This window comes from Panthera leo, chromosome C1 (assembly GCF_018350215.1).
Source record: "Panthera leo isolate Ple1 chromosome C1, P.leo_Ple1_pat1.1, whole genome shotgun sequence".
NCBI classification, from domain to species: Eukaryota; Metazoa; Chordata; class Mammalia; order Carnivora; family Felidae; genus Panthera; species Panthera leo.
The window spans coordinates 30,542,322-30,566,961 of record NC_056686.1 but is presented as its reverse complement, the minus strand read 5'-3'; the positions used below and the strand labels follow the sequence as shown (position 1 = coordinate 30,566,961).

At 50.0% G+C, this 24,640-nt stretch overlaps 2 protein-coding genes across 3 annotated transcripts in view; one reads left to right on the top strand and one right to left on the bottom strand.

Moving 5' to 3' along the window:
* BMP8B (bone morphogenetic protein 8b) overlaps positions 1–6,951 on the top strand; it is a 31,907-nt gene extending 24,956 nt beyond the window's left edge. Inside the window, exons 6-7 of the mRNA XM_042951586.1 lie at positions 135–245; positions 3,530–6,951. Of these exons, the coding sequence (XP_042807520.1) occupies positions 135–245; positions 3,530–3,679 (261 nt within the window). The 3' untranslated portion in view covers positions 3,680–6,951. The remainder of the gene's footprint in view (positions 1–134; positions 246–3,529) is intronic.
* A 2,554-nt stretch (positions 6,952–9,505) lies between these two features.
* PPIE (peptidylprolyl isomerase E) lies at positions 9,506–23,411 on the bottom strand. Of its 2 annotated transcripts, none has more exons than XM_042951587.1 (10): positions 23,354–23,411; positions 22,322–22,420; positions 20,519–20,562; positions 20,042–20,068; positions 18,811–18,892; positions 18,180–18,280; positions 15,501–15,624; positions 11,170–11,355; positions 10,090–10,232; positions 9,506–9,908 (listed from the first exon to the last, which is right to left on the bottom strand). In XM_042951587.1, exons 1-10 carry the CDS (start codon positions 23,382–23,384, stop codon positions 9,840–9,842), a joined length of 906 nt encoding a protein of 301 aa, XP_042807521.1. In that variant the 5' UTR covers positions 23,385–23,411; the 3' UTR covers positions 9,506–9,839. The 2 variants fall into 2 exon arrangements, with proteins under 2 accessions (XP_042807521.1, XP_042807523.1); XM_042951589.1 differs by having other exon boundaries at positions 23,362–23,393.
* Positions 23,412–24,640: the final 1,229 nt, after the last annotated feature.

The window sequence follows — 24,640 nt, the reverse complement described above, 5'->3', positions numbered from 1 at the left end:
TGGCTGATGGGGCTGGGGCTGCAGGTGGGTAAGGGGCAGCCCTGAGTCGTCTTGTGCCGTGTGCTGGATTCAGGGGCTCAGTGTGTGTGGGGGGGCATCTGGATGGCACTCACTTTCTCCTCTTTCCCCCCCAGGATTGGGTCATTGCTCCCCAAGGGTACTCGGCCTATTACTGTGAGGGGGAGTGCTCCTTCCCGCTGGACTCGTGCATGAACGCCACCAACCACGCCATCCTGCAGTCCCTGGTCAGTACCGCGTCCATCCTGTCCCCACCCACGGGGAGAGGGCTCGTGCATCCAGGTGGATAGAAGCGTCTGCTCGGGTCTCAGGGAGCTCTCCCCACCCTTCACTGTAGGCACACGCAGTTAACTTCCCATGTCTGTACAGGAACTGGTCCGTATGTGGCCACGTTCACATGTAGACCCCTAGGCATCTGAACCCACACACACCCGACTTACCCTGACTGCTTGTGCACACCCAGATTCGTGCCCTGCACATGCACGTGTAAGGCATTCACGTACATATGTGGGCACCCAGATTTACAAGACATGCTTGCTTCTGGTCACACATCACACCACAACACACACATAACATGTGCATCCCACCTGTGTACCTGTGTGCTCTAAACACACATCACCGTGTCCCCTGGCACCCTCGGCCTCCCGTCACACAGATGCCTGTGGGGTGAGTGACAGGCATGTGCATTCAGCCACCTGCTGCACGGTGTATGAGGAGAGCGTTACAGGTGTGGCCTGGGTGACGGGCTGGGCTTTGCCCCCCCCTTCTGTTCACCTCCCCATTGTCTTTTTCCTGGTCCCTTAGTTCTTTGTGTCTCCCACAGGAAGTAAATGCTTTTGATGCTGTCTGGGATACCTTTAAATGCCGAATAATAGCTTCTGTGAGGAGCATTGTTGCTGCTGTTTATTGCTAAGTGTTTTAAAAGTTTGTTGATAATAGGATTGAGATTTCTTTCTAGAACGTTTACCTAGAAGCCTACTTCCTGGTGTCCCTGCCCCTATGTTAATCTAGTAAGAGGTTAAGTGATGCCCCTGAGTGAGAGTAAACATCACTAACAGCAGCTTTGACCCTGTGGTCACACTGCCTTTCTCACATCAAGTGGGAGTTGCTGCCCTCAGGGACTGCTTTCCTGGGAAAAGCTTGGTCGTGATGAGACACACATGGTTCTCCTGGCCCACAAGGGTGTGCAGCTCCCAAGTCAGGATAGCTGGGTGGGCTTGGGCTGCAGGGAGGCATGGGGTGCTGGGAAGGTGAGGTCAGAGGTGGGCCCGGGAGGGAAGCGGGACCTGCAGGTCTGAGGAGGGGCCGGGCTGAAGCTCTGGATGTCAGAGTGGCATGGGGCCGTCCCTCCAGTCCTGAGAACAGGTGAGCTTCTCTGGGGAGACGGCAGATGCAGGAGCGGAGGTGAGGACTGGCCTCCTCCATGGGGAGGCCGGGCAGTGATGGGGGACTTGGGGTGTCGTGAAGGCAAGAGAAGGAAGCATTTCCCTCTAGGCTCATCCTCTTAGCCCTTCTCCACACAGCAGCTGGGGATCCCACTAAAGCACAACCTAGTACCTCGTTCTCAGTTGAGAAACTTGGTCTCGCTTCCTACCATTCCCAGGAGGAAGGTTGAGCCCTTGGCCTGGGACGCAGGACCCCTCGTGAGCCACCCTGCCGACCTCACCAGTGTCCCCACATGTTCTAGTACCCTCATCTCCCTGCATAGGCTGTTTCTCACCTTCCTGCCTTTGCACCTGCTGTGCCCTCCACTTGGAGGGCCTCCTCCCCTGCCCTGGGCCCAGCCACCCCCTGCTCCCCTTGCACGCCTCATGTCTGTGGCCCTTCCCTGCCAGGGGTCATCACCACGCTCATGCTCCCAGTGCTGAAGGCCTGCTTTGTTGTGCCGCTCCGGTGGGTCCTGGTTGTCTGCTGGAATATTCCCCGTCTCCCTTTCCCTCCCCACTGAGTCTGTGAAAGCAGGGACTATGTCTGGGACATTTCTGTGCCCCATGCTGGCAGAGCTGGCACAAGGCACATGTCCTAGATACATTTGTGTTGGAAATGAGAAAAGTACCATTCTACCCATTTGGCAGAGGAGAAAACGAGGCCCACAGATGCGCGATTTGTACCCAAAGATGCACAGCCAGTAAGTGACAGACCCTTGGATTTGGTCTCCCGGTGGCTCAAAAACGAGCTGGGTGGAATGGCACATTAGCTTCCCCAAGTCATCCTGTTTGGTGCCAGATGGAATAAAAGACCTTCTTTCTGTCACTCATCTGACAAAGCTCTCATCTGGGGCGTGGGGGAGGTCTCAGAAAGGCCATACCCCCGCGGTGCCCAACTTCTCTCCAGCACCCTGACTCGGGCAAGACCCTCCCCTGTTCCCAGTCATTCAGAGCCCATGGCTGGGCGGGCAGGCAGTGTTGCCTAGTTTTTCACGTGGGCCCATGAAGGCCAAACCGGGCCACCGCATTTGGAGGTGGGGAAGTTGGGAGCAGTGGCACCCAGGTCCTGTCTGGCTGGACATCCCCACAGCGGCCTCGGCCTCCCCCTGGGCCCCTGAGAGGCTGTTGGGCCCTGAGCCAGCTGGTGTCCTCCCGGCAGGCTGGCTCAGAGCTGGGCACAGGGGAGTGGGGGCCAGACAGATTCCCCCACCAGACAGCTTCATCCGGGTCCTGCTTGGCTGCGTCCGAGAGGGTGGGGGGCCCTGGGCTGCACGACACAGGGATGGAGCAGGTGTCCTCTTCTCTCCTGCCTCCCCACAGCCTCGGGCCGCCTTCGGGCCTGCAAGTGGGGGGCCCTGACCCGGAGTTCCGTGTAAACTGCGGCTCGTCCTGCCAGGGCTTGGGAGAAATATTTTTAGGAAGCTGAAAATGGGCCGTTCCTCAGGCAGGCTCTCTCCTGGCAGTAAGGCTGTTCAGAGGGCAGCAGGTCAGCACACCCCGTCCAAGTTCCGCCACACCTGAGAGCCATGCGACTCTGGGCACCACGCGGGGCCTCCGTGCCCTCCGTCTTGGTCGGCCCAGAACAGTAGTTGCCTTAGAAGTTATCAGGGGTGGCAAGTGCCTTGAGGAGTAACAGCACTGAACACGAGGATGGACCTAGGATTCTAGGTCTCTCCTGTTCTGTGATCGTTCACTGGCTCACAGCTGGGAGGGGAGACAGATGGCAAACAGCTAATGGGGACAAGATATGATCAGGGACGTTACAGGAGCACATGGGAGGAGCGGAGGGGACCCCAGAGGGGTGGAGCGGCAGAGGGACTGGGCACCGGGCACGCCATGTGCTGGAGACCAGTGAGCGGGTCGTGGCCTCTGAGGGGAGTGAATGTGGAGGGAGGGAGCCAGCTGGTGCGGGGAAGGGGTGAAGGGGGGCGGGGTGGGGAACATCTACAGGTTAGCGCCAGCCCGGGCTGCAGAGGATGGAGCCGGGAGGGTGAGCAGCTGGAGACTCCGGGGTCGGTGGGACCTGGGAGTCGTGGGAGAAGGCCGCGGTACTCACACCTGACTGCCGTCCCTCCCCTGGCCAGGTGCACCTGATGAAGCCGGACGCGGTCCCCAAGGCGTGCTGTGCCCCCACCAAGCTGAGCGCCACCTCCGTGCTCTACTATGACAGCAGCAACAATGTCATCCTGCGCAAGCACCGCAACATGGTGGTCAGGGCCTGTGGCTGCCACTGAGGCCCGGCCCCGCCGCTGCAGAGCCTCCCACCTGGATCAGGCCCCTCTCCAGATGCAGGAAACTCTCAGACCCAGCCTGACCTCCGGGGGGGTGGGGGGGATGGAGGGGTGGGCCCCCAGAGATCAACATATCTATGCCCTTCTTTTCTTCCTGCCAGGGCTGGATCTTCTCCAGGCCTCTCTGCCCCTTCCCTGCCTGAGGTTTGTGAAAATCTTTTGGCCTCCAGGTCTGGTGGTCTGAGTCACTGAGCAGGTTCTCTCCCAGCCTCCTCCCTGAAAAGCACGTGCTGACCAGCATTTTGGGGTTGACACAAAAGTCCCATCTGAGGACCTATCCGTGTCCATTGCTGGTCCAGGCTTGTGGTGATTTGGGGTGAACTGAGGGGCACCTAGAACCCAAAATGGCTACCTCGGGCTCTTTACTATCCATTACAAGGCTTGGATGTGTGTAGACAGTCTAGTCTACCTCCGGTTGCCTGCCCCTCCCAGGTATTTCTGGGCACTTTTGTTAGAGTGTGGACTTGCCCTCATTGCTGTGTAGTTGTGGATCTGAATCATCAAACTGCTAGCCACAGGTAGGCACGTGCCAACTCAAGAGCTGAATGAACCACATGACGTAGGGCTCAGGCCAATGGCATTTGTCTCTCCCGATCTTACTGCGTTGATCTGCCTCTGCTATCCGGGGAAGAGCTGCGGTGCGTGGATTTTGGCCTTTGTAGAAACAAAAAACTGGGGAGGTTTCATTCACCTATCTATCTGTCACCATGCTGAGCTCAGCTCCATGGAAAAGTTCTCTTTTTATTGAGCCTAGCATGGTAGAGAAATTGGGTGGCTCAGGATGACGATGCTGAGAACAGATGACATGACTACCCTTTCCCTTTGGCATGGCAAACATCAATAATCAATCTTGATTTTTTTTGCTTCCAAATCTGGATAGAACTTCAAAATGATTGGTATTAGAACTCCACTGTTTGCCATCTTCTGCCATAAGGAGCAATCCATTTCACCCACTGCAGTGCATCTGGGACACTGGGCAGCCTGGGGCCAGGTGTGGGGCAAGGGCAGGGTTTTCTCAGCACCTGCTTATGTCCAGTTGTCAAAATCAGGCTGGTCACCATAATCTGCATCACCCTGTGTGCCCAGGAGTGCCGTCCTGTCTCTCTAGGCCTGTGGACAAAAGAAAAGGTCCCTGTCCCACAGGAGTGACAGGCAGTAATTAGGCTGACCTGGGTGAAGGTTCCCGGAAACCACTGTTCTCCTTGGAGCAGCCGCCACAGGCAGCTGGAGTGTTTATTTGATTTCTGACTTGCTAAGCCTGTAATTTACCTGCTGGAGCAGACAGAGTCCAGCTGCCAGAGCCCTGAAATACTGTCATTAAAAGCAGATCCTGGGCCCGCCCAACCCACAGGCACAGCCCAGCCGAGGCGGAACCACCCCTGTGCCCAAAGACGCGCATCTCTGCCATCACTCTGCACCTGAGGAGGGGCCCCGGACATCAGGCCTGGCAGCAGGTGTGGAGGCCAGGGGCCCTGCTGCAGGACAGCAGCCCCTCCACAGGGACCTGGAAGGGACTGTGGAACAAGTACAGAGAAAGAGACTCTGGGATAGAGAGCAGGTCCAGACTGTCTGCAAGGTGGAAAGTTCCCCATCAGTTAAGGATCTAAACTCTGGCCTAGATGTTAAGAGAGCTGACCGGGTAGATGGTTTCCTCCTCTGGGTCTCATTTTCCCATGTGTACATGAAGGCATTCGGCTTTCTGGTCTCCAAAGGGCCTTCTGCTAGAAATCTTGTCTGCCAACCCTTTCTCACACTGAGCCCAGATGCTGCCTCACAACCTTGAACTGGGGGCTCAGGTGGTGGTCACAGATCAGAGCTGGTATAAAATATAGAACTGTTTGCCATTCTAGTCCTTATCTAACACTTCCATCTTCCTAACATCAAAGATGACCTTTTAGGCTAATGTAAGTTTAAAATTAGCCAATTATTTTGACAATTCTTTACTTCACCCTCGCATCTTTTGTGCCCAGCCAATAGCCCAACACAATTAGGGGTACACCAGGAATGTCTGTCAAATCACCCAAAGATTTATAGACAGGGATATATATACCTCACCTGTCAGGCTGGGCACAGCAGGAATGACTGGAGGTTGTAATCTTCCTTTTTCATGCACAACTGAAAAACAGGAAGCCTCTGCCTGCCTTCCTGGGTCAGACTTCCAGCAACTTCTGCCATTCAGGCAAATGAGATCAAATGGAGAAAGCCCTGAGCAGTGAAACCATTGTGAATGGACACAAAGCTCCTGCATTTTATGCCCTGTTTATTGCATGATACTGCATGCATTTATCGCATATGTTAGATTTCCAGTTACCCGTTTGCTGAGCCAAGCATGGCAGCTGCAGGGGTGGCCCAGGCTGGCAGATACACAGCACAGATGCCACCATTTCCCTTTCTCTTGCTCAGGGCATGGCTGGTTTATCTGGTTGCACGGGACCCGAAGGATACATATGGGTGGTTGGTCAGGCCCACTGACAACGAGGAATCAAGGACTGTTGCCAGAAGGGAGGGCATGTGGGAAAAGGCTGAGGACACGTGCAGAGCAGTCTCGGCTTTGGCAGTGCAATGCTGGCCTGGAGGCCAAGTTATTACAACATCTGTGTCCAGGGTTTTCTCAGGTGGGGAGGTAACCTGTCCTGGAAAATTACCAAAGGAACAGAGGCAGCACAGCAAGAGTACAGCATTTTGGAGCCAAATGGATGTGAATCTTGGGTCCTTTTCTGTGGTAGGGTAGGATATTGGTTCTTTCCTTCCAAGGCTATTGGAAAGATCAGATATGTACATACACATTTAGGACAATGTCTGCCATAAAAACACTTAGCAACTGGTACCTGTTGACATTACAAAAGGATCTGCTGATCTCTTTCTGTGCTTGTCCAGAATGTGTTCTGCAGGTGATGGTGTACTTATTTCAGAGTTGTGCTTTCTCCTGAAAATCTACACCCTGCAGTCTCTGGAGGGAGGACTTTGTGTTCCCACTTACTTTCAAGGCCTGAGGAAAGTGCCTGGTTACGGCCAAGGCTGTGAACCTTTTTCCCATGTTCCCAGGGGCAAGGGGATCCCACCAGCCTGCTTAAAGGTACAAAGCACTCAACCCATCTTTTAAAAAACAGGTTTTTCATTTATTACAAAAATAATGCAGTTTTGGAGGACAAATTGGGGAAAAAAATCTGAAATTGTCACAGTTGTATGATTCATAAACACAGTATTTTAGTGAATTTGTTTCTAGGCTTTTTCCTTAGGATACACATGTTTAGAGGTTTACATGTTATAGATAAGTATTTTTACAAAATTGGGATCACACCGTATCATATAAATTGCTTTGAAATATGCTTTTCCCACTTCATTATGTAGTAGAAATTTTCCTGTTAATATTTTTTGAAAACATGGCTTTCTTGGTTTTTAACACCCGCAGCCTACAAGACTGTGTTCACAACTAAAAAGTAGGTCCCAAATCCCTTCCTGGAGTGTTGCTGCAGGCTTTTGGGACTGTGACATCACAGCCAGCCACATCCGAGGGCTGATGTGCTGTCAAAGAGGAAACTCCAGCAGCCACGGGACCAACTCTGGGGCCACAACCTGAAGGAGTCAGTGCACTGGCAAAACCCAGCCCTGTTTGAGGTGCTGGGGCTGAGGCAATCCGCATGCAGACCAGGAAGCTACCTCAGACACCCTTGGGTACACTTCCGAAGGACCAGAGCCTTCCCAAGTAACAGGTTTGGTAGTATGCTGTGAGGAGCTGATCAGGTAGCCAGGCCACTGCTCCCCAGGCTCTGGGGCACCTCCTGTCTGGCAGGGAAGAACCCTGTTTCCTTAGGTCTCCCCAAAGGGTCCAGGCCAACTATAGGGACTATGTGTCTCCCTGAGGGCCTTGGGCCCCCTGCCATAGGCCGAGGCTAGAGCCCAATAAACCTCCCAGGACCCCACTTAACTACGGGGAGGCGGGCTGAGCTTCCTATCCTGCTCTACCATGTTCTGGGACTTTGTAGCCATGTCACCCAGGCCTTGGTTTACCTCTGTATAGGGTTCTGCTGTGGATACAGGGATAACACCTGCAGATGGTCCGTAGCACACTGGGAGGGGCACTGGCACCCAGTGGGTGCTACCAAGGAACAAGAGAAAGCAACAAGGTCATCATAGGAGTCAGTCCCCTCTTGGGAGGTGGCTGTGCTATACCCTTTTATACACATCCTTTCCTGGTGGCTGACCTGTGATGGCCATAGTTTGCCCTCAGAGTGGGGGCCTGTGCTTTGAGGGAAGGTCTCTTTTGGGAGCTCTGTAGGGTCAAGGGTAACCATGTGGTACATCCTAGCCACAAGGAAGACAGAAACCCCAAGTAGGAGCTCAGCCAACATCCCTCACAGGAGCTATCCTGGGGTCACCAGGGCCAGGAGGCACCAGGCTCGTCCAGATCTTAACATCAAAAAGCCCAGCCCCATGGATTCTGAATGGTCCTAGCAACCCAACCAGAGAGGTGCCTAGTGGCCACAGGGCTCGTCCCTGCTCAGGCCTTCAGCAGGTGAGGGATGCTTGAAAGCCACCTGGCTGAGCATGGAGAGAGAAGCTTGAGCTCCAAGCAGTGGCTGCATTAGGAGGACCAGACTGTGAGCTCGGCATGGGGTGGGACCGTTTGTTTAAGCCATCAGCAAACTTTCTGCAAAGGTTCATGTCATAAATATTTTAGGCTTTGAGTCTGTGTTGGTTAGTTTTGTGTGTCAACCTGGCTGGGCCACCACAGCCAGTTTTTGGTCAAACACCAGTCCAGATGCTGCTGTGAAGGTACTTTTCAGATGTGATTAACATTTAAAGCAACAGGCTGGAAGTAGAGCAGATTACTCTCCAAAATGTGGGTGGGCCTCATCCAATCAGTCGAGGGCCTTTAAGAGAGAAAAGACTGAGCTTGCCAGAGGGAGGAAGAATTCTGCCTCTAGACAGCCCTTCAGACTTGACCTGCAACATCAACTCTTCCCTGGGTCCCAGCCTGCTTGCCTGCCCGGCAGAGTTCTGACTTGCAAGCCCCACGGTCATGGAGCCAAGTCCTTAAAATAAATCTCTATATATACACATGTCTACACACATCCTATTGGTTCTGTTTCTCTGGAGAGTTTTAACATGGGGACCATATAGTATCTGTCACCAACTACTCAGCTCTGTCACTGTGATAAGGAAGCAGCCATAGAGAATATGTAAACAGATGGATGTGGCTGTGTTCCAATAACTTTATTCACAAAAAAGGCAGCAGGTTGGTTAGACCCAGGTAGCTGGGTGACATCCTGTCTCCAGACAAATAAGCACAGTACGTGGCACAAAGAAGGCATTTTGAGTTAAAATATTGTGTGAAAAATTCTGTAGAATGGGAGCACCTGGCTGGCTCAGTCAGTAGAGCATGTGGCTCCTGACCTCTGGGTTGTGAGTTCAAGCCCTACGCTGGGCACAGAGCTTACTTAATATCTGTAGAGTGAATATGAAGAAATAAACACATGAATCGCTGAGAGTTGTAACTATGCTTGCTGCCTACAAGACTAGCCAGCATGAGTTTAGGAGCACAGGCAGCAGAAGACAGGAATTTCTCCACTCTCTTTGATTTCCACCGTTCTGACAATGATCTGACAAGGGAACCTGGCTTGAAGATCTATTACTTGGCATCTCAGGGAACTATCCAAGGGAGTAGAGAAAAGCTATGCCCCATCCCTTTGCCAGCCTAATTCAGCAGGACAGCTTAGCCACACACATAATCTCTGACAACTGCTAGGAACTAGCTGGACTCGGCAGTACAGGAACTAGGATTTATTTTACTAGAAGAAACGTCCAGGAGCCACACTGGCAGGCCAAGGAGAAGCCATGGCAGCAAAGGCCGGAAAAGGCCACGCACAGCCTGTCCAGTGGGGAAGGCGGCCCCTGTGCCGGCTCCCAGGCCCACGGCCACGCCTGGGAAAGAGCCAGAGGGAGCCCAGGCCGTACCTGCAGAAGAGTTGCTCCGAGCTGAGTCCAAGAAGGGCCATGACACAAACCCCTGCTTGCCACAAAGGGGACAGACACCCTCAGGTGCTGGTTCCCAGGCTGACAGTTCCTGGATACGCAGGGGCAGTGCCGAGACTTTGCGGACTCACACGTACTCCCCACAGTCGGCAATGATTACCTTCTGCTTTGGCTTCCCATCCTTGCTGCCCTGGGCCTTTGTGGGGACAGAAGAGGGGGAGAAACACGGGAGGGTGGAGAGTAAGGACTGGCTTAGGGATACCCTCCCCATCTGCCCACCCCTGCCTGAGCAGAAGCAGCCCTCCCTGGGAGCAGCCGTGGCCCCTCTCCAGCTCTCCCACAGGGCTATGCACCCAGGGCCCGGGGAAGCCACCCACCTCAATCTGCCGCAAGACATCCAGGCCTTCTGTGACCTCCCCGAACACCACGTGCTTGCCATCCAGCCAATCCGTCTTGTCACACGTCAGGAAGAACTGGGAGCCGTTGGTGTTTGGGCCGGAGTTGGCCATGGAGAGTAGGCCTGGGGGAGAGAGAACAAGCACGTGAGCTCCTTCTCCCCTGGCTCCTGGCCGTCGGAGGGATGTCTGTAGATGGCGCAGTGTAAATGCTGCCGGGAGGTGGCACGAGCTGGCTACTGGCAAGATGGATGCTCTTGGCATCGTGGGAAGGGTGGTTTCAGTAAAGGTGGGGCTAGAAGTCTGGCTGAAGGGGCATAGAGAGAACAAAAGGCAGGGAGTCTACACAACTTTTTCAAGAAGTTTTACTCAAGGGGATTGAGAGGCATGGAAGATAGCTAACAGGGACACAAGTCAAAGGAGTTTTTTAAAACACAGGTACCATATGCTTTTACACAGACGGGCTGATCCAGCGGGGCAGAGGGTGTGGGTTACACAAGGCAGCAGAGGGACAACCACAGGAGCCCGGTTCCCAGGTAGGGGAGCAAGGATGAGGTCCGGACCACAGCTCGTGCCCTGCCCTGAGGGAAGGCAGAGCGGGCCCGTGTCAGGAGACGCAGGAGGTCATGCTTGGAGGGTGACATGGAGGTTTCGGGAGCGAAGGGAGGAACCGTCATCTTTGACTGGGACTGAGCATTAGTAACTAGGGGACTCTAGTAACGCTGCCAGGGGCCCCTGAAGAAGTGTGGTCGTAAGTTTCAAGATGACCATTCAGTACAGTTGTTTTTCTCCAGTTGCTGGGGGACCAACCACTAAGACAGAGAGGAACATCTAACAGAGATGGGGCAGCCAGGCTCAGGGACTAAGAGAGCTCACATGGTGGGCCCCAGGGAGTGCGGACAGGGAGGATGGGCAGTGTGTGAATGGAAGCCGCTTCCCCGACACCAGCCAGGCCACATGCAGGTGCTGGATCATTAACCAGTTCGCCTGCAGACCTGAGCCCTCCACCCACAAAGCCACTGGCCTGGCCCCATGTGCCACCACGCCCTGATCGGGTCCCACCTGGTCCTGTGTGTTTGAGGATAAAGTTCTCATCATCGAATTTCTTCCCGTAGATGGACTTGCCCCCAGTGCCATTGTGGTTCGTGAAATCGCCGCCCTGGCACATGAACTGGGGGATGATGCGGTGAAAGCTACTTCCCTTAAAGCCAAAGCCCTTCTCATGGGTGCACAGGCATCGGAAATTCTCTGGTGGGGAGAAAGGAAAAGATGCTGAGGTTAAAAACTAGAGCAGTTCCTCAGGCTTTGGGCACACCTCGCCTTGCATTCCACGTGAGACGCAGAAGTGTGACCGAAGCCAAGAATGAAATGCCAGTGGCCGTAGAGCCCTATAGACAGTCCCAGCCGAGCTGCTTTGACCACATGAAGATGTGCTTTGTGATGGGCTGTGCAGTGGGCATGGCGGCCGGGGAGCTCTGCACCACCTTCTCCTGTCTCAGGATTGGAATGCAGGGTCAGGAGCTGGTGGGCGGCATTGGGAAAACCATGATGCTGAGCATGGGGCCTGCTTAAGATTCTCTCTCTCCCTCTCTGTCTGCCCCTCTCCCCTGCTTGCACGTTCTCTCTCTCAAAAAAAAAAAAAAAAGAAAGAAAGAAAAGAAAAGAAAAAGAAACAAAACAGATGAACACAGGGGAAGGGGAAAAAAAAGAGTGAGGCAAACCCTAAGCGATGAATCCCTAAGTTCTCCTGAAACTAATATTATATGTTAATTAACTAGAATTTAAATAAAAATTTGAAACATTCAAAAAAAGGAAAAAAAAAAAAGGAAAGCTGGCTCTTAAGTCAGAAGAGCCAAGAAGCAACTCGCTTTATGTTGCAGAAATGCCAAAAGCTCAAGTACAGGGTAAAGGTGGTTCTGAAAACAGGAAAGCTGGCTGAAAGCCTGTTAAGAAAGTAGCTAACCCCTTCCTCCCCAGTAGCTGGCTGGAGGTCTACTCTCTCTGGTAGGTTAAGGCAGAGGGTCTCTGGACTGGCTATACTACATGTAGCCGAGGGCAGAGGTACTGTAATGACAAATGGAGATCAAGTGAAAGTTTACATACTGCCCCCGTCTCTCCAGACCAAGATGGCAAACAGCTGGATGTAAGAGCCTCTAGCAGGAGACTAGACTCTTCTCAGAGGACTCTGTGCTGTCAAAGAGAACAGAAGTCAGGGAACGAACATCCGGGGTCTGACAGAGAAAGACCCCAACCGACTCATCCCACAGGTGGAAAGCCTCAGCCGGCAAGCCTTACTGATGCCTAGGAAGTTTCCAGGCAGATTGTTAGGGCCCCATTCTTAAAGATGAGGAAGGCATCTAACGTGAAAAGCAAAGACCAAAACAAACAGACCAAAAAAGAAAGCAAAACATAACAACTCAGGAAAAAGGGACTTGAAACATAAGCCACAGGAAGACAAAACTTTAGTGATGTCCCCAGAAAGATGAATTATCACCTCTGTGAAATAAGCACAGAACGCCATTAAAAAAAACAAAACAAAAACAAAAACAAAAGACACTTAGGAAGGTTCCTGAAAGAGAGAAGAGAGAAATCAGAGGGGACAAAAGTGAAGAAGTAATTGAAAGAAATTTCCCCAACCAGAGGATAAAACACTGTCCTGTGGGTGTGGTACACAGGAGAAACATCTCTCTAAAGACATCCATACCAGTCCCTGGAACCTGAGAACGTGATATAGCAACAGAGCCTTTGCAGATGTGATTAGGGTTATGGATGGACCTCGGCCCCAATTATCCAGAGCGGCCTAACAGAATCATGAACCTGTAACAGGGGAACTTTTCCTGGCTAAGAGATTCAAAATGTGAGAGGGACTGGATCACCACTGTTGGCTCTGAAGATGGAGGAAGGAAGTGGTGAGCTTTCAGAAACTGGGAACAGCTTTCAGTTGACAGCAGCAAGGATGGGATACCTCAGTCCTACACATGCAGGAAACTGAATTCTGCTGACAACCTGATGCCCCTGGAAACATACTCCTGTAGGGCTTCCAGTAAGGGAGTGACCTGGCCTCCAGATGGGAGATAATAAATTTGTGTTGCTGAAAGCCACTAAGTTTGTGGTAATCAGTGACAAAAGCAATAGAAAACTAATACAGTAGGTCCCCCACTGAATATCCAGCATGATGGATGTAAGATCTATCCAAAGGCACATGGTTTCAGAACACAGCACAGACACCCTAAGGGCCTCTAGGCCAGGGCTATCTAACAGCTCTTAAGCACTTGGCTAGTGTAGGGGCACTCGGGGGTGGCTCAGTCAGTTAAGCATCTGACTTTGGCTCAGGTCATGATCTCTCGTTTTGTGAGTTCGAGCCCCGTGTTGGGCTCTGTGCTGACAGCTCAGAACCTGGAGCCTGCTTTGGATTCTGTGTCTCCGCTCTCTCTGCTCCTCCCTCGCTCATACTCTGTCTCTCTTTCTCAAAGACAAATAAACATTAAAAAAAAAATTAAAAAAAAAAAAAGCACTTGGAGGGCACCTGGGTGGCTCAGTTGGTTAAGCGTCTGACTTCAGCTCAGATCTCACGGTTTGTGGGTTCAAGCCCTGCGTCAGGCTCTGTGCTGACAGCCTGGAGCCTGCTTCTGATTCTGTGTCTCCCTCTCTCTCTGCCCACCTCCTCAGCTCACACTGTCTCCCTCTCTCACAGAAATAAACAAATATTAAAAAAATATTAACAAATATTTAAAAAAATTAACAAATATTAAAACAAATATTAAAAAAAAGAAAGAAAAAAGAAAAAGAAAAGCACTTGGCTAGTGTAACTCAGGAAATTAATTTTAATTTTATTTAATTTAAACAGTGACATGTGCCTAGTGGCTACTGTATTGGAAAGCTCAGCACTAGAGAGAAAGAAAGGGCTTTATATAAAGGACCAAGAATCAGAATGACCTTAGACTCCTCTAGAATTCTGTACCCTATCAGTCAAGTGAGAAGGTACTTATGTTTAGATTTCAGTCTCAAAAAACTTACCTCCCAAGCTCTTTCCTGCAGATGCTACAGAAGCATGTCTTCTACTAAAATGAGGGAATACACCAAAAAAGAAGACAGCAGAGAACACAGGAGAGCCCGTGACACTAGCTGTGCAGCAGGCTGGGAAAGCAATGGTCCAGGCTAAAGAGAGTTAGAAGGCTCTAAGGAGGACTTCTACAGGAGAGGGAAACCGACAGAATATCTGGTGTGTGTGAACATGAGGAGAGATTTACGCAGGCAGCAGAATTTGGGAGAGCATCAGGAATAAATGCATAGACAGAGCTTGCGTGAAAACAAGACAATTACAGATCCCAGGAAAACAAAATGCTCTGTGTGAATGGCAATTACTATAGTATGATGTTAAATAGTTAAAATAACCTCCAACTTAACCAAGCTTATGGCAACTATATATGTCAGGAAGATAACGGGGCAGGGAAAGGGATTTAAAAAGCTGATTCCTTATCTCCTGAAGTAGAAGAGCCAACAGATGTCTAAAATGAAAAAACCAGGGAGCAGCAATATAAATCTCTCATCTACTGGGGCACCTGGGTGTCTCAGCCAGTTTAGCGTCCGACTTGGTTCAGGTCATGATCTCCAGTCCATGAGTTCAAGCCCCGCGTCGGGCTCTGTGCTGACATCTCAGAGCCTGGAGCCTGCTTCAGATTCTGTGTTTCCCTCTCCTCTCTCTGCCCCTCCCCTGCTCACGCTCTGTCTTTCTCTGTCTCAAAAATAAATAAAAACATTAAAAAAAAAAATCTCTCATCTACCAATACAAAAACCAAAAGAACCAGCTAAGAGTTGAAACTGGCTGCCTCTGGGGAGCAGCAGATGGTGTTGGGGGGGTGGAGGGAGGTGCCCAGGGCAGGGGCACAGTACCAGGGGAGTGCGGTTTTTCATGACAAACTTTGTGAAACTGACACCTACATAATGAAACTAGATGTAAAAAAAGAATAAACAGAAGTCAATATTTACACGAGAAACTCAAGAAACTGTTCGTTAACAGTAGTTAGTTCTGGAGAGTAAAACTGGATGTGGAGAGAGGGAAAAACATTTAAGTTTTCAACTTACTGCCGTCAGTATTGTTGCAGTACGTGTGTATGGTACTTGTTTTTTGTTTTGTTTTGAGCATGGATACATGTTTACTTGTGTTAAAAACAAAACAAAACAAAACAATTATTGTTAAAAAAATAGTAAACCAGCACCTATAAAGCTTCAAAAGTGCCTGCTTCGACTCTTTTGTTCCTAGATCCCAGGATCTGAGATGCCTCAAGTCAACTCAGGTCAGAGACAGTGTCAAGGGCACAAGAACTGTGGCAGTGAGGACCTTGGGAAGGCCACTGCTCAGCCACCGGCATCCTGCCCGAAGTCCCACTCACCTGCCGTCATGGGGACAACGTCTGAACGCAGGAGCATCTGGATGCGACCGGCTGGCTTGTTCCCAATCTTGATGTCCATGTACACCTGAGGATTTGATCGGGCCTTTTTCGCAGCAGGCTCTCCCTGGGTGCAGGAGAAATCATTAAGTTGGGGAGAACTCTGACCCCCAAGTAGGAGAGCAAGTATTCCGAATATGCACCAAGAACCCAACAGCCGCGAGCGGGCTGCAGCAAGATGCTGGCAGGGAAGGCCCTGGGCCGTGAAAGGGAAGGCCACGGCCGCAGCCCCCGGCCGGACACCCAGTGACAGGACACCTCAGCACCAGCTAACCTGAGCCCCACCCCGCAGGCTCATTACCTCATCACACTTACCCTCAGACACGCGAGCTCACTTCACCCTGCCCTGCGGTCACGGAACACTTTTCTGGCCCACAGAAGGTAGCTCTCGACACGTTCAAACCCACCTCACTCCAATTAAATAAGACGCCACCTCCTCCTTTCTATGCTCAGACCTGCGCACCCACAGGCTGGCTACAACGGAAGCCGGGAGGGCAGCCCTCTGGTGTGCTCAGAAGACAATGGGGGAGGCAGGGGCCTTGATTTACACCCCAAGGAGACAAGGCTAAGAAGAGGATAAGGAGACATTTGCTGGGGTCACATGTGTTCCAAAGAGAAAAGTCAAGCAGTGCACTGAGGTCGCCCGCTGGCACTGAGGATACTATTACTATTATTTGCCACTAGCAACCACAGCGGCAAACATTCACACAGCACTTGCCGAGTACAGGGTACTATTCTCTGAAGGATACATATACTAGCTCATCAGGTCTTTACCACCACCCTAAAGATCAATCAGTACTGCTATTTATCCCCATTTTAGAGGTGGGGAAACTGAGGTACAATGAAGTTCAGTAACTTGCCCAAGGTCAGAGAAGTGGTTAAATGGTGAAGCCGGAATTCAGGCCTAAATCATCCCACCCCACCCCACCCCCGATCCCGCGCTCTTAACCACATTCACCCACCTCACTTTTTAATTAATAAGATACTTAATACAAGGCCCCTACACTCACAGAATTACTGCCTAGAAAGGGACAGGCAAGAAACACCGGCGTAGCCTGCACAAAAGCAAAGACGTACAGTGAAACAGAGACTGGTTTTCCTGAGCTTGAAGTGGGGACCGGAGCGGGAGAGTGGAAGGGAGACAGAGGGTGAGGTGAGAGGACAGGAACTGGGGAGCACACCCCAACTTTCTTCCTCGGGACAGGCAATGGGAGCCACTGAAGAAGTCTTAGCAGGAATCAGGGGCTCAGTCTGTGCTTTATTTATTGATTTTTTATAATTCTTTTTTAATGTTTATTTATTTCTTGAGAGGCAGAGCATGAGCTGGGGAGTGGCAGAGAGGGAGTCACAGATTCTGACTCAGTCTGTGCTTTAAACAGTTCATTCCGTCTGTCTCAATGAAGGACTAGAGAGAGGTCAGCAGCCAGAAGACTAGTTAGGGAGCTTCTGCAATTATCCGCACAAGGAGAGGCTAACTGGGGCAATGGGACAAACCAAGGAGGGGGACTCAGGAAAGTCTGAGAACACTTGGCAGCATTTGATGATGTGCTGGCCGTTCTAAAGAGGGGGATCTAAGGTTACTCCTTGGACTGTGAAGGCCATGTGTGTGCTCTGCTTTGCAACCAAATTTCTGGCTTGGGACAGTGTGTGTGCGGCTGGATGGTGGCAAATTGACAAGATGGAGAGCAAGATTAGAGAGAGGAGGGCACTCATGCTGGGCAACTCTAAGCTGCCTGTGAGACTTGCAGCCGAAAGATCTGAAAGCTGGACACTAGAAACAGAGGCCAAGAAAGGTAACAGCATGGGAGAGGCTGCAAAAAAAAATCAGTGACTGCTGGGGTGCCCGGGGGGCTCAGTCAGTTAAGCGTCTGACTTTAGCTCAGGTCATGATCTCGTGATCTATGAGTTCGAGCCCTGCGTTGGGCTCTGTGTTGACAGCTGAGAGCCTGGAGCCTGCTTCGGATTCTGTGTCTCCCCCTCTCTCTGCTCCTCCCCCGCTTGTGTTCTGTCTCTCTCTCTCTTTCAAAAAATAAACATTAAAACAAAAAATTTCAACCAAGGAGAGGAGGGGAGATGGAGAGAGAGAGACAGACACCATGAGCCAAGAATGAAATCTAGAGAACAACAGTCACAAGGAAGAAAGGGGAAGCCCGGGGAGCCAGCCAGGGAGGGATGCTTAGAGTCAGGAGGGAGTGTTGGCAGGCTCCTCCTGGGAAGGGAGAGCCTCGAACCTGTGTACAGACTGAGGGAAGGAGGCTGGCCTGCCTCCTCTGAATCAGGGCAGCGACAGGGAGACAGTGAGCCTCTGTAAAGCACTTCAGTGAAGGAGGGACTGGGCAGGAGGGGTGAAGAGGACCACTCGTTCACCTTCCTCACCTCAGGCTTCCCCCTCGTCAGTAGGCAATCCCAACACGGGACTAGGCAGACCAGAGCAGCTCATTATGACACAGGGCACAAGGCTAAAAGAACTAGAGCCTCTCACTCACTCACTCAATACCACCTTCGTCACAACACTAAGAGTCTGCTTTTCATTCTCTCTGCTTTTGTGTATATATTTGCAAATTTCCATAAAAACTTAAAAAAAAAAAAGTCTCCTATAGAAGCGCATGCCTTCACTCTCACCTCCTGGGTCTCCACTTTGGGAGGCTCTGACCCTTCTTCCTCTTTATTCTCTTCGAGAGTCTTCCCAGAGAACTTCTTCAACCAGTCATCATCTGACCACACTGAAAGGAGAAGAATCGAACAAATGCTAAGAAATTCAAGCTAACGGCCAGCTGCTCACTAGCTGTTTTGGTCGGCAAAGTGGAACATACTCCATGGCCCTCTGAGCCAGACACTTCTGCTGAGGAACTCCCAAGGGTAAGGAAAGTTCCCAACAGGAATGTCCGCCCTGAAGTCCAGCTCGTACGAGGCTAAGTAAAAAAAAAACGACATCAAGAATTAAGTAAAAAAAACTACATCAAGGGTGAAGGCACAGCCTTGCCAGTTCCAGCCTTGATGAGCAAAGTGCCGAGAAACTGGGGAAGAGAAGAGATCGGGCAGGGTTTCTCTTATAATACAGACAATCACTCTGAGAAGCTCAAACTCTTTTCATTCCCCACAAAGGTGGCGCATGCCCTTTGCCAACGTGAACCATCCTCTACTATCCATCTGGAGTGGTATTCAGTGCCTACTTCCAAGTAAACAGGAATAAAAATGTGACTAAGGCCACAATGGAGGATGTGATGTGGAATCTGTGGTTGTCCCCGCTCACCTGGTCTGGAAGAGCCTTCCTTAATCCTCATTGGTTTTGCCAAATTGACACGAATTGTCCGTCCAAAGAGCTCAGATTCATTCTGAAAAGATCGAAAATCCAGCTGCTTAAACTCTTGTCAGGTTAAAAGAGAGTCAGACAGCTTTGCATTTGCTTCTAATACATCTGAGACATGCTCATGCTTTATTCTCCCTGAATCCCTGACCGCTAACAACAAGCTGTGTGCCTACCACACAGCAGCCCAGGGGCTGCAATTCCCACCCCACCCCACCCCCCCCCCCCGCCCCGGGGGTGCTCCTGAAAGTAACTCCAGAATGCTCTGGAATTACACAGGTAATTGCAGTTTCCAAGTACTTGGGTTCACCTTCAAAAGTCAAGATCTGCTTTGAAATGGTGAGAAATGATCTCTGAGGGCTAAGGAATATGTTCTGTGAATGGGTACCAGAACAGGAGTAAAGGAGAACTTTATCATCCAAAGATAACTAGTACTGGGAAAGGTCACTTATCATAAATCCATTTAGAGCAGTGAAGACAAATTCAGAGTAAAAAGAGAAGGGGGGTAAAAAAAAAAAGGACCAGGATTTTGTTGTGGTGAAACTAAAAGTAAGGGAAATAAATTTCTTATAAATTTCAGGTTTAATTATGTACTAATTTGTAGAGCAAAGACGTAACGGGTGCTGATGAGTTTGCAGTGGTTTTCCAACAAAATTCTGTCAACAGTATATGACATTATTGCACGTCATATCTGATATGAAAATCACAAAGACGCCACAAATACTCTAGAGATTCATCATTATTCCCAAAGTCTTCTCCAGGGTATTCAAATCTTCCACAGCAGTAGTACACCCTGCCATTACCCTTACTGAACTTCTCTTCTTACTTGTCACTGGTCCGATGTTTCATGAAATTCTGCCTCTTTTGCAAAACGTGTGATTTCACCGTGCAACCAACTTACATAGTGTTTGCGATTATCCCAGACATGGGGCAGTCAGTGAGAGACTGGCCAATAGGGATGATTAGAATTTATATCACTGGTAAATGGGGAAGGCCGTTTGAGTAAGGACCAATCTTACAAGTGATCATTTCACAGCAAATATTTGCATACGATGACAACTTTTACTTCCCCGTGCAACCCTGTAACTTTGGAGGTTAGGCAAACCAGTCTAGGCATAAGGACTCTCTGTACCACCAAAAAGCAACTTCAGTTAGGAATGAAGATTCTCAGCCATACCATGTTGTCAATAGCTGCCGCGGCATCCTGCCGAGAAAAGACAAGGTACAAGTTTAGCTTCCTATGGTGTCTAAATGCATACATGGCAGCAGAAAAACAAAATTAAAACAAAATAGGAAAAAGTCACATCTTATACCTCCTGCCTTGGTTGTATGTGTGTCTAACAAAGAGCACTTCAGCAATTTGCCATCTAGAGGAAGACCTAAGAAATGATCACCAGTGTGGCCAGGCAGGAATGCTCAGTGAGCAGGGCTGCAGGAGCTGTGCAGAGCAAGAAGGGCAGGTCTGTGTTGTTAACTCTCTAAATGTTATTAACAGATGGGAAGCTTTCCATTAAGCAGCACTTCATGTCTCTATGGAAGCCTCAGCAAGAGGCCTAGACACCTAACCAAATGGAGACTGGTTCCCTTTGTAATCAGTAACAACATTAACACAAAACAAAGACTAATAAACAGAAGTAACACAGAATTTTCTCACCTCTGCCAACTCAAATTCAACAAAAGCAAATCCTCGGTGCTTTTCTGAAAGGAAAAAAAAAAAAGGGAAAACAAAAACAAGTAATTACCACTGGGGGCAATGGGAAGAAATATGGTCACAAGGACAGGGAAGTCAATCACATGCCATATCCCGACATTGGAAATTCTACCCAATCACTATTTTGTAAGAAAGAATCTCCTTCTTTGATTCTTCCTGGTTTGAACAATATTTCCAATAATATTGAACTCTGTCTTTTAGAAAACATGGCTAAAGAATGAACTGTACTTTTATTTTTTTATTATTATTATTATTTTTTTAATTTTTTAAATGTTTTTATTTATTTTTGAGACAGAGAGAGACCGAGCATGAGCAGGAGCGGGGCAGAGAGAGGGGGAGACACAGAATCTGAAGCGGGCTCCAGGCTCTGAGCTGTCAGCACAGAGCCCGACGCAGGGCTCAAACTCACGGAGCGCGAGATCATGACCTGAGCTGAAGTCGGACGCTCAACCGACTGAGCCACCCAGGCGCCCCTGAACTGTACTTTTAATCTTTAAGGCATTCAATTCTTACCAAAGCCAAATTAAAGCCTTAACCTCTGCATACAAGACAAGTAGAAAAATTAAGTTATTTAACTTATCAATTATTGGTTCCAAATACACATTTTGAGCATCAACTGTGCATAAAGCATGAATCTTAAAACCTGGATTAGCATGCTCACTCTTTACCCTCAGAAAAATGTTGACCTAACTTAAAAGGCCAAGCACAACAGTGCTAACTTAATTAAACCAACTAACTTTAGAGAACCACTATAACCTTACAGGTATACCTGGTTTTATTACACTTTGCTTTGTTGTGTCTCATAGATATAATCTTTTACAAACTGAGAAGGGAACCCTGCACCAAGCAATTCTGTCAGCACCAGTTTCCCAACCACATTTGCTCATTTTGTGTCTGTGTCGCATTTTGGTAATTCTCACAGTATTTCAAGCTTTTTCGTCATTATTATATTTGTGATTAGGGATTACAACTCTCTGAAAGTTCATGTTATGGCTAGCATTTTTCAGCAATAAAGTATGTTTTCATTAAGGTGGTACATTGCTTTTTTAGACATGTTATTGCACACTTAATAACTATAGTATAGGTTAATGTAACTTTTATATGGAAAAGCAAAAAATTAACTTGATGCATCTTACGGCGATACTGGTTTGATTGTAGTGGTCTGGAACCAAACCTGCAATATCTCCAAAGTATGCCCATATTGATTTTTACAGATAAAGATCCCAGACCCAGAGAGTTTAAAGACCTTGCTAATAATCGTGCAGGGTCGATGACTGATCTAGGCCTAAAACTCCAATCTTAAAAAAGACAAGAAAGGGAAAGTAGAAAAACTGCACTGTACCTGTGATAGCAATTGAAGGAAAACTCCCCCAGGTAAGTAGGGGCCAAAGTCCCTCAGTTGGGGCTGAGCTTCCCTGGTGCCCTGATTAACAGTGCAGCTGCCAAGAAAGGAGCAGGGGTGGTAGGGTACCCAGCAGGTAGTTTGAAAGAAGTCTGATCGCCCCGTAGCTCAAAATCTATCTTCCTACTGGGCTATTGAAAATTTTGTTATCTCACACTCAACAGATGGGACTCTGCAAGTTATGTTACAGCTTACAACCACAAGACTCAGAACATTCCTTCTCCATCAAGATCACTATTATGCTGCCCTACTGAGGCACCCTCTTGAACTTTTCTACATGTCAACCATATTTAGAATTTTTTCCTCTTAGTATTCTGAACATGAAAGGCATGAAAAGGACTCACCTGTTTCATAATCCAGAGGAATCTGAATATCTGTGATGTCTCCAAATGGGATAAAAGCAGCATGAAGAACTTTGTCGTCCACCTCCTCTGCCAGCCCACCTGCAAAGAAGCCAAGTGCCTTCTGAACCACCGTCTTCCATTCTCTTGAGAAGTCCCTGCAGCCCAGTTAGCATGCGACAGCCAAGGAGAGGGGCTGTTCCATCCAGTCCTTTGGGTACATAAGCACCCTTCTCATTTGCTCCCTCATCCATACTTAAGGAAACACACCTCTTTACCCTTCTCACAGACGCCCATCTTAGCGCCAGGATTACTTCAATAGCTTCTTAACTGCCCTCCCTCTCTTCCACACAGCCAACTGGAGCGATCCTGGGATCATGCAGATTTTAACCCATTACTTCACTGCTTAAACTGCTTCAAAGATTTCCCACTGTCCTCAGGATAAAATACAAACTCCTTAGCAGCGTACACAAAAGACTCTTGATAACCGAGCCCGGCCAACTTTCCCTTTGCTTCCTCAATTCCCTGGGTTTCTCCCAAGATGACCCCTTCGTCCCACGTATAAGTCTCTTTCACATCTTCGGGGTTTTGCTCTTGCTGCTCCCTTTCGGTAAACACAACTGCCCCTACTTGGGCTACAAAGCGCTCATCAAACTTTGCTACTGAGGTTATTCTCACTGCTACCGGTTAGTCAGGGAACCCCTTCCTTTAGGGCAGGGGCCGGGACTGAGCCAGAGCTGCAGTGAGTGTCTATAAAATGAATGAGCGCGAGGATCTGGAGCCCCATAATATTCCTCCACCAATCCTCCGGGTCCAGTGGGTGAAGGGGTTCCTGTTAGAGCTCAGCCGTCCCGGAAGGGAGCGGGAAAGACTGTTATGTCTCGGGCTAACTCCCTGAAGCAAAGCAGTACCGCCATCGATCCCGCCTAGACAGCTGCTCGCTGCCCTCCGCGTTCGTAGACGCGTCCTGCCCTACGCCAGGACCCACTCCCTGCGGGTTCGCCCCGAATTCCACCTAACTCCGGGCCTGCTCACCCACGTACAGCACGCGCTTGGTGGTGGCCATCTTGCTACCGCGCTCACCTACCGGAAGCCGGAGTTCAGCCCGCCCCCTTCCGCAAGGCCCCGCCCCTCCGGGCCCGCCCCCGCCTCTAGGCGCTCACAGACCTCGCCCCTGGCTGTCAGTCAGTCAGGCGTCCGGGGCGGTGGGAGGTGCCCTGCCGTGAGTGAGCTGCAGCGCCCGGGCGCGGTAGGCGGTACTGGGGCAAACCGAGCTCGGAGGAATCCTCCGGCTCCGCGAATAAAAAACCGCCAGTAAACTATGGGCCACCCTCGCCTGCGTGCCCTTGGACAACCTGCTACAGACACGAGACAAACCCATTTTTAAAAAATCTTTGTTTAATATTTATTTATTTATTTATTTATTTATTTATTTATTTATTTATTTATTTATTGTGTGTGTGTGTGTGTGTGTGTGTGAGAGAGAGAGAGAGAGAGAGAGAGAGAGAGAGAATCCCAAGCAGGCTCCCTGCCACGAGCACAGAGTCCACAGGTGGGGGGGGGGGCAGGGGGCTCTCAGGACTGGAACTCACTAACGGTGAGATCATTACCTGAGCCCAAGTCCACTGCTTAACCGATTGAGCCACCCAGGTGCCCCAGAGTTGGTGGCTTTTTACCTCCACTCCACCCTCCAGCTTTTTCCTAGGGTGATCTTTCTTCAAAATACATCTAAACTCTCCAGAGCTCCTTCTTAAACCCTGCTGCTGATAGTTAACAAGGCTCCTAGAGCCCTTGACAAGGGGCCTTGGATGTAAGTCAACACCAACCTCCATACCAATTCCGGCCCTTACTACATGCCCTTTTCCCTCGCCTCTGCCTCTGCTCTTCTGGTTCTCTCTTTCCTCCTTCTGGAGGCATCCACCAGTCCCTGTTAAGCTTCACACCCACCCCCGCCCCTTTAGACAGAAGCCATAGCTGCCAAATCCAGAAGCCAACTGGACCACACCCTGTAACTGTGGTCAGGTGTGTCTGTCTCTCCCACTTTGACACCAAGGCCTGTGCCCATTGGCCTCGCCAGTCTCAGGCCAAACCAGGGAGGTGATCGTAGAAATGAGGCTGTGAGATCTGATTATGGGATCTCCTCGGGTACCTGTCACTATTCCAGACCAACAATGTCACTCTCAAGAAGAATCTGACCAGGCATCCTTTAAGTGGGTGTGGTATAATTAGAAAAAAAAAAAAACCAAACAAACTATATAGGGGCGCCTGGGTGGCTCAGTCGGCTGAGCATCCGACTTCGGCTCAGGTCATGATCTCAAAGTT